This window comes from Engystomops pustulosus, chromosome 6 (assembly GCF_040894005.1).
Source record: "Engystomops pustulosus chromosome 6, aEngPut4.maternal, whole genome shotgun sequence".
Lineage (NCBI taxonomy): Eukaryota > Metazoa > Chordata > Amphibia > Anura > Leptodactylidae > Engystomops > Engystomops pustulosus.
Window position 1 is genome coordinate 94640343 of NC_092416.1, and position 9552 is coordinate 94649894.

Below are 9552 nucleotides of genomic sequence, written 5' to 3' on the forward strand. Positions count from 1 at the left end.
ACTGACCATGTTATCCAGAGTTTACCAGCAGCGCCGAGCCATTGTAGACTGCCAGATGTCAACTTCCACCAGAACTGGTAGTCAGGTCAGTCAGCTTCCTCAAGTCTACAATGAGGAGTGGACGTGGATGTCTGATATCTGTCAGGTGCTGAGTAACTTTGAGGAGTCAACACAGATGGTCAGTGGCGATGCCGCCATCATCAGCCTCACCATCCCGCTGCTTGGCCTGTTGAAAAACTCTCTGATCAGCATGAAGTCGGAAGCTTTGCGCTCGTCACAAGAGACGGGGGAAGAAGATTCCCTTGTTGATAGCCAAAGCACCCTTAGGTCTGTTTCTCAGCGCATATCGGAGGAGGTGGAGGTGGAGGAGGAAGAGGAGGAGAATGTTGGCGAGACACAAGAGGGGACCATTGTTGAGTCCTTTACTGTTCAGCGTGTATGGGCAGAAGAAGAGGAGTTGGAGGAGTTGGAGGAGGAGGAAATGGACAGTCAGGCCAGTGAGGGGAGTGAATTCTTACGCGTTGGTACTCTGGCGCATATGGCAGATTTCATGCTAGGCTGCCTATCCCGTGACCCTCGCGTTCAAAGAATTTATTCCAGCACCGATTACTGGGTGTTCACTTTCCTGGACCCACGGTACAAGCAAAATCTTTTCACTCTCATCCCTGCAGAGGAAAGGAGTGTGAGAATGCATGAATACCAGCAGGCCCTGGTGCACAAGCTGAAACAGTATTTCCCTTCTGACAGCGCTAGCGGCAGAGTGCGTAGTTCTGCGGGACAAGTAGCGAGGGAGAGTAGGCGAGCAGGCAGCTTGTCCAGCACTGGCAAGGGTACGCTTTACAAGGCTTTTGCCAGCTTTATGTCACCCCAGCAAGACACTGTCACCTGTCCCCAGTCTCGGCAGAGTAGGGCTGATCTTTACAGAAAGATGGTGAGGGAGTACGTAGCTGACCATACCATCGTCCTAAATGATCACACAGCTCCCTACAACTACTGGGTTTCAAAGCTGGACATGTGGCACGAACTGGCGCTGTACGCCTTGGAGGTTCTTGCCTGCCCTGCCGCTAGCGTCTTGTCCGAGCGGGTTTTCAGTGCAGCTGGTGGCATCATCACCGATAAGCGTACACGCCTGTCGACTGACAGCGCTGACAGGCTGACGCTTATTAAGATGAATAAAGCCTGGATTTCTCATAATTTCCAATCTCCACCAGGTGAAGGAAGCTCAACCTGAATAATTGATCCACTCCTCCTCCTCCTCATTTTCCTCCTTCTCCTCCTCTTTGTACAGTAAAGCAGAGGAAACTGGCTATTTTTTGACAGGGCCCACTGGGTCTTGCTATAGTACTTTATGCATTTAATTTTTCTGGAGGGCCACCGACCCGGTCCTCTGTTTTAAACAATTTTTGGGAGTGCCACATACAGGCACTCAATCTATTCAATTTTTCTGGAGGGCCACCGACCCGTTCCTCTGTTTTAAACAATTTTTGGGAGTGCCACATACAGGCACTCAATCTATTCTATTTTTCTGGAGGGCCACCTACCTGCTCCTCTGGTTTGAAAACTTTTTGGGACTGCCACATACAGGCACTCAATCGATTCCATTTTTCTGGAGGGCCACCTACCTGCTCCTCTGGTTTGAAAACTTTTTGGGACTGCCACATACAGGCACTCAATCTATTCTATTTTTCTGGAGGGCCACCTACCTGCTCCTCTGGTTTGAAAACTTTTTGGGACTGCCACATACAGGCACTCAATCTATTCAATTTTTCTGGAGGGCCACCTACCTGCTCCTCTGGTTTGAAAACTTTTTGGGACTGCCACATACAGGCACTCAATCTATTCAATTTTTCTGGAGGGCCACCTACCTGCTCCTCTGGTTTGAAAACTTTTTGGGACTGCCACATACAGGCACTCAATCTATTCAATTTTTCTGGAGGGCCACCTACCTGCTCCTCTGGTTTGAAAACTTTTTGGGACTGCCACATACAGGCACTCAATCTATTCAATTTTTCTGGAGGGCCACCTACCTGCTCCTCTGGTTTGAAAACTTTTTGGGACTGCCACATACAGGCACTCAATCTATTCTATTTTTCTGGAGGGCCACCTACCTGCTCCTCTGGTTTGAAAAATTTTTGGGACTGCCACATACAGGCACTATCCAAATTAAATTGTCTCCATAGCAGCCTCCACACGTTGTCTCCATTGCTACCTCCAAAAGTCGTCCATATAGCTGCCTCCATACATCGTCCCTTTATCAAACGAGGTGTGTCAGGCAGAAATTTGGGTTGTTTTCATGGATTCCACATCAAAGTTGTTAACTTTGTCGCCACCCAGCTGTGTTATCCACAAAATATACTAATAAACTTTTATCATTTACCAATATTATTTCAGCGCTTCTTGCGCATCTGTTTACATTCCCCTCACCCGCCATATCCTAAACTTATAAGAACGCTACTACACTTGATCTTATACAAAAGGTTCTTAGAAGTGCTGTTTGGGGAGTAGCCTAGAGACAGGGGCTTGGATTGGCGAAAGCTCGCCTGGCAGCGGAGCGCCAACTCCATGCCAAGATCCAACTAACATAGTTTTAACTGCAGAACCTTTAATCTACTACTAGTTCACTGCCTCCATACATGGTCCCCTTATCAAACGAGCTGTGTCAGGCAGAATTTTGGGTTGTTTTCATGGCTTCCATGTTAACTTTGTCGCCACCCTGCTGTGTAATCCACAAAATATACTGGCAAACTTTTATCATGTACCGATATTATTTGAGCGCTTCTTGCTCACCTCCTTTGGTTCCTCTCTGCCACCCATTGGTTTGAAGCCTGAGTCCATTTAGGGTATGTCGCCATGCCACTCTCTAGCCTGCTGCCGCTGCCTCTGCATGCCGTCCCCTATAGTGTCAGGGTCAATTATTGCATGTTTTAGATGCTATCTAGCTTCATTCTGTCACTCTGTCATGGCCATGCTGTTGCCCATAATTTTGGCATAATGGTGCGATTAAGCAGCCTCAGAGGCATCCATGCATGCTGCCCCTGCTGTTTCCTGTCCATTTCCGTTGTGTTTCCATCCTTTTCTGAGGTTCCCAGGTGTTTGGCCAAGCTTCCCTGTGCAGAGCCTTGGTCCCCTTGAAAAATGCTCGAGTCTCCCATTGACTTCAATGGGGTTCGTTATTCGAGACGAGCACTCGAGCATCGGGAAAAGTTCGTCTCGAATAACGAGTACCCGAGCATTTTAGTGCTCGCTCATCTCTAATCAATACCCAATTCCATTATTTCAATGGTTCCGTTAAAAGAGAGTATGTTCTAGCCAGAACCTTTTTATCTTTTAACAAATTTCTGTATGTAACTACCGTACATAGCAAGAGGAAGATAACTAACGGGAAACAGAGATGTAGAAAAAGGAAGTGTAGAAAGAAAAAAGGAGTTTTGATTTTGGGTGAAAGAAAAACCTTATGGTAAAGACTGCGAAAGAAATTAAAAAGTGACCACAATGCCTTGTATGCAAGATCTCAGATCTGGCAGAATCAGACATGAATATTTTCTTTGCTAATCCCTCTTTCAAATACTGGGTTGTGGCCATCCTGAGGAACTGGTGGGTTCCCCAGGGCAGGATAGAGAAGTGAAGGGAGATGCGGGGCCAGGAGGAGGGGTAGGCAATCATCTTCCCAGCCCTCAATAGCAATTAGTGGGCTTCCTATATATAGGAGGCGAGTGTGCTGGGTTACCTATATACTGGGGGTGAGTGTGCTAGGCTACCTATATATATAATGAGGGTGAGTGTTCTGGCCTACACATAAACTGGGAGCAATTGTGATAGGCTACACATATACTGGGGTGAGTGTAGTGAGGGTGGTTTCTACCCAGAGGGGCAACATTCCAGTCCTCAATAGCAATTATTGACATCGGCTACCTGGGGTATTTTGTCTTACTTTCTTATACAAGTCAACAGAAAAAGATAAAGGGGATGTCCCAAGCATTGAAGACAATAGCATTTTGCATATAATGCTCTATTTAACCGTGCATGTTTTTATGGTGAGTGCCGTTTCATCTTATATGAATTAATAAGGAAGAAAATATATGGTAGTATATATTATAATATACTGAGGTGGTCAGAGTGCATCTGTATATGCAGAGGGCACATTGTGGCCATTTTGTGCAGCACATGTTTTCTGTTTTTTAACCCCTTAAGGACGCAGGGTTTTTCAGCTCATTTCTCGCTCTCCAACTTCAAAAATCCATAACTTTTTCATTTTTATGTGTACAGACCTGTGTGAGGGCTTATTTTGTGCGTAACAAATTTTACTTTCCCGTAATGTTATTTATTTTAACATGCCGTGTACTGTGAAGTTGAAAAAAAATTCCAAATGTGGAAAAATTGAAAAAAAACGCACGTCACATTCTTGTGGGCTCAGTTTTTACGACTTTCACTCTTCGCTCCAAATAACACCTCAGCTTTATTCTTTGGTTCGGTACATTTTCAAAAATTAAACGAATGTGTACAAAAAAGAAAAAAAAATTTTTGCCATCTTCTGACGCTAATAACTTTTTAATACTTTGGCGCACGGAGATGTGTGAGGGGTCATTTTTTGCGAAATGAGGCAACGTTTTCATTGCTACCATTTTGAGGTCTGTGCGACATTTTGATCATTTTTTATTTCATTTTTTATGTTATGTAAAAAGGTGTAAAAGTCGCATTTCGGACATTTGGGCGCCATTTCCCGCCTCGGAGGTCACCGCCGCCTGTAACTGTTTTTATATTTTGATAGATCGGGCATTTTGGGACGCGGCGATACCTAATATGTTTGTGATTTTTACTGTTTATTATGTTTTATATCTGTTCTAGGGAAAGGGGGGTGATTTGAACTTTTAATATTTTATTAATTTTTTTTATTTTTTAAACTTTTTTTTTTATTTTTTTTTTCACTATTTTTTAGACCATCTAGGGTACATTAACCCTAGATAGTCAGATCGCTCCTACCATATACTGCAATACTTCTGTATTGCAATATATGGCATTTTTGCAGCACATTCATTACAATGAGCCACTGGCTCATTGTAACGAATCTGCAGATGCCAGATAGTCTCGGGTCAAACGAAGACCCGAGGCTACCATGGAAACCGATCGCCGCCCCCCGATGACGTTCGGGGGGCGGCGATCGTAACAAAGATGGCGGCGCCCGCGCCGCCGTTTTTTAAATGCCGCCGGCGACGTTGAAAGGGTTAATAGCCGCGATCGGTGCAAGCACCGACCGCGGTTATTAGCGGTGGGGGTTTGCTGCAATATGCAACAACCCCCACCTCTGTATGAAGAGGACTCAGCCCGTGAGCCCTCTTCATACATCCCTTATACCTCCCCTTACCACCAGAGCGTTAAGGGGTTGAAGGATATTATACTGACTGTGATTTTATTTAGAGGCAGAGTATGAAGATGTTCTCCAGAGGCCAAAGTCACCAGGGTGGCAAAGTCTGCAGTGATAAGTCATGGCAAGGAAAAGTTGCCATGAAATTCTCTAGCTGATGGAGAAGGATTGCCAATATGAGGATTCTGTCAGAAAGAAGACCAGGCAAACACAGACATAGATGTAAACAGCTGTAAACTAATGTGTGCTGTTTATTCATTGCTGGTAAATATATGTGTGGCCTAGTTTATTGTAGCTATATGTTTTGTGTATTCACAGCAGGTATATATGTATATTTTGAATGTAGAGTTATATCTCTAGTATTTTCACTGGAGGGATATATTTTTCTATTTGTGATATATTTAAGTGTAAAAGTTGGTCTCTTAGATTTCTTTCTTATGATTTCTAATGGAGGGAAGCCATTCAATTTTTCTGCTCAGGATTGTCTCTGATTCTGGACAACATGTAAAAGGCACATGGGTGAAAACAGATGCCAGAATCAGTGGCGTAACTAGAATAACTGATATTGTTTTTGTAATGAAAAGTTATACGATTTTCCAATATACTTTCTGTATCAATTCCTCATGGTTTTGTATAGCTCTCCTTTTATAGAAATCTCATGTGATGGACACGGAGGTGAGTGAGTTATTATTATCACAGAGAGCAATCAGAGCGTCTGTTACCTGACTGTACATCACATCATGACAGATCTCTATCCACTGGAGATAAACAAAACTTCCTGTTTTATGACAGCAAACAGAGATCTAGAATTGATACAGAAAATACATTGCAAAATTGTTTAATTTTTCATTACACAAACCATATCAATTATTTGTTGAAAGTGGACAACCCCTTTAAAATTACTAGACAACCCAATTTCAGGGGCCTATCAAGGGTGAGCCCCAAGAATAATTTTATGTTGTGTGTCAAAGAAACACAGTATAAAAATGCCTGCTGTAGTGGTTGCAACCCAAAACTTCATTGTGCTTCTGTTCTTTTACTACAATATTTTCAATCATATTAGTTTATGTACATATTAGTTCAAATGTACAGACGGTCCTCTACTTAAGGACAGCCAATTAACAGAGGATCCCTAGTTACAGACGGACCTCTCTGCCCACTGTGACCTCTGGTGAAGCTCTCTGGATGCTTTAGTTTAGTCCGAGACTGCAATGATCAGCTGTAATGTGTCTGTATTGAAGCTTTATTGATAATCCTTGGACCAAATACAGCAAAAAAGGTTGAAACTACAATTGTCACTGGGGCAAAAAAAAATATTTGTCTAGATCTACAAATATCTAAATATACAGTTTTGACTTACATACAAATTCAAATTAAAAACAAACCTATGGAACCTATCTTGTACGTAACCCGGGGACTGTCTGTATACAGTGTACCCTGAGAAAAAACACTCAAGCCAGTGTAAACTGATCAGGTTTACTATATGTTTCAAAAGATTTAAATAAACTGAACGTTATGGTACATTCACTTCCTCAATGTTCAGACTTCCATATTGCTCTGATCATATGCTAGCCATGTGATGGGACACGGGCATATATTGCAGTAATTACAAGTAAAAGCTAAAATTATATGGAATTAAAGTGGTTGTCTGGAAAAAAAAAGTTTTGAAAATGATTTTTTCCCTACAACTTTTCTTATACAGTGTTATGTGTTCCCCTCTTTGCCCCTAAAAAAATCTACATTTGGAAGCAGAATATTAATAATGTATGATTTCTATCAAGGCAGCTTTGATCCAGCCACTCAGATCTATGTATTTATGATTTATGTAGATGAGGAAACATCTGGAAGCTTGTGCCATAAATCAAAGGCATTTTCCACACAAACGTGTGCAGCTGGCCCAATCCCACTGACTGCACACCTTGTACATAATGGAAGTCTTTGCATTATACAGATATATGATGCAGGACTTTCCATCTGGTGACAAGACTTCAGTGCCAGCATTGTTTCCCCACTGATGTTCCACAGGTAGGCGGGAAGTCCATACATCATATTTATGTATAATGCAAGGAATCCCTTTATGTACAATGTGTGTAGTCTGTGAAATCTGGCCAAAATACGGGCCCAATTCCATGGGTTACACATGTTTGCTTGCATGAACCCTTTGTATGTAGATAAGGATGATGGTGCTATGATGCCACATGACAACCGAGAGTCTCTTTGAGATCAGCAGTAAAATGACCATATAAAAATATTCTGTATTTAAGCACACAGTTTTATTACAGTATATTGCATCAGTGATCAGAACTAGAGGGCCCAGAAATACAGTAAAAGAAAAATTAAAACATTAAAAAAAATCTTAAGCTCAAATAATCATAATCCCCCTAGATCAGAAATACAAATAACAAGCTTAAAAATGTTATATATTGCCATGTCCCAAAATATGAAAAGAATAACAAAAACAAAAATTATTAGTGAACCTCACCCAAACGTCAGAATCACCATTTCCCAACACATACAAATGTAATTCAAAAGTGATTAAAAGGTTCTACATTTTCCAACAAGTTTGGTTCTGCTACCATATTTAGCTTGGTTCTGGTACCCTAGTCAATTGCCTGTAGTAGTCTTAATCCACCCCTCCTGAGGTGGATGGAGGCTGGTAGTAATCATATATTTGGCTGACTATAAGCATGGATGAAGCATCTAGATGTGTCTGTTTCTGTATTTACTTTTAATATACATTTTTGCATTGTGGCATAAAGTGTAAGTTCTTACCAAAAACCCTGACAATTGCTTCTCCGATGCCCTTTGTGCCTCCAGTGACAATGACCACTTTGTTGTGATACCGCAGACACGGTTCTGGTCCATAAGAAGCCATTGTGCTTTGCCTGTAACAGATAAAAGAAACTAAATAGTTGTTTCAGCAAAGTTGCAGTCACGCTCCTGTCAGCTGACCTGTATAGACAACAACAGGAAAAAAGCTGAGCATGCTCCTATTCCAAAGCATGATGGGATTTGTAGTTTTATGCAGATATTATGTAGAGGAGAAGTACTGAACTGTGGATACAGTAGCACAAACCTGACAGCACTGACAAAAGTGTATTGCAGAAAACTCTATTGCAAAGAAATCTCAGCTGATCCAGCACAGGCTTTAGATTACACAGTAGAATTACAAAGAATCTTGCTGCATTTCTACAAATATTAGTAAGACTTCTCTACCTTTTAAGGCGAGTCCCGAAAGTTGTAACCAAACACTTCCAAGGAAGCAATCAGTTTTAAAATTTATTAACAAATCAGTTATGAATAAAATAAGGTAGAAGTCACACTTGGATTCTGCACCCTAAGAATTAAGATGAAGATATTTAAAGGACATCTGCCATCAGGATGAAGGCTTGTAAACCAAGCACACTGTCTTACTGGTGTGTGCTACCTCTGGCAGGATTTGCTCCTCTCTTAGCTTCTTAGTCTTTGGCTTTTACAAAAAAAAGGCTTTTTAAATTATACATATGTGTTAATAGAGCCTGGAGCCCCTCAGGTTCATTTGCATAAATGTTAAAACCTTTTTTTCTTAAAAACAAGGGCATACGAAACTTAGTGAAGTTCCTGCCAGAGGAGGCACACACCAGAATGTCAGTGTGCTTGGTTTACAATTCTTGATCCTTGTGGTAGATGTCCTTTAATATGGTTGAGGACTGCAGTGCTGTAAATCGTAAATTATACTTTTACATTTCACTTTGAAAAGATAATAATGAATTGGAAACAACTCATGTACCACTCCAGTCAATGGGGCATATTTATCATACGCTGGTGCTCGTGCATGATCGCAGCGGCATACATCAAGAGGCTTCCGCCTCTTGATGTATCGGAGCAGCCAGCTGCGTAGCCGGCGACTTTTCACAAAAGTACGCCCCACTGGCATGAAGGTGGCGGATTGGGGCAAATAATCGCAAGTGCTAGCAATAAGCTAGCATTTGCAATTATTTCAGGGCCTCTGCGCCACTGGCGTTCCGCAAAGGTCCTGATAAATATGCCCCAATATCTTACCCATATACAAACTCACAAATAATCACATCAGGAGCTATGGGGGAGACTGGCAGGTTTCCAACAGTTGGATTTATAGTCCGGTGTATGTGCAGTGTTAAATGCCTTCTGCTGTATGTGCCCTATGCGAATAGACTGCAACATGTATGTTT

At 42.0% G+C, this 9552-nt stretch overlaps 1 protein-coding gene across 4 annotated transcripts in view; it reads right to left on the bottom strand.

The window, feature by feature from the left end:
* HSD17B14 (hydroxysteroid 17-beta dehydrogenase 14) overlaps positions 1–8324 on the bottom strand; it is a 51610-nt gene extending 43286 nt beyond the window's left edge. For 3 of the 4 annotated variants that reach the window (XM_072110411.1, XM_072110410.1, XM_072110409.1), the window contains exon 1: positions 8135–8324. In XM_072110411.1, coding sequence (XP_071966512.1) covers positions 8135–8237 — 103 coding nt within the window. In that variant the 5' untranslated portion in view covers positions 8238–8324. The remainder of the gene's footprint in view (positions 1–8134) is intronic. The other variant, XM_072110408.1, reaches the window with a different exon arrangement.
* Positions 8325–9552: the final 1228 nt, after the last annotated feature.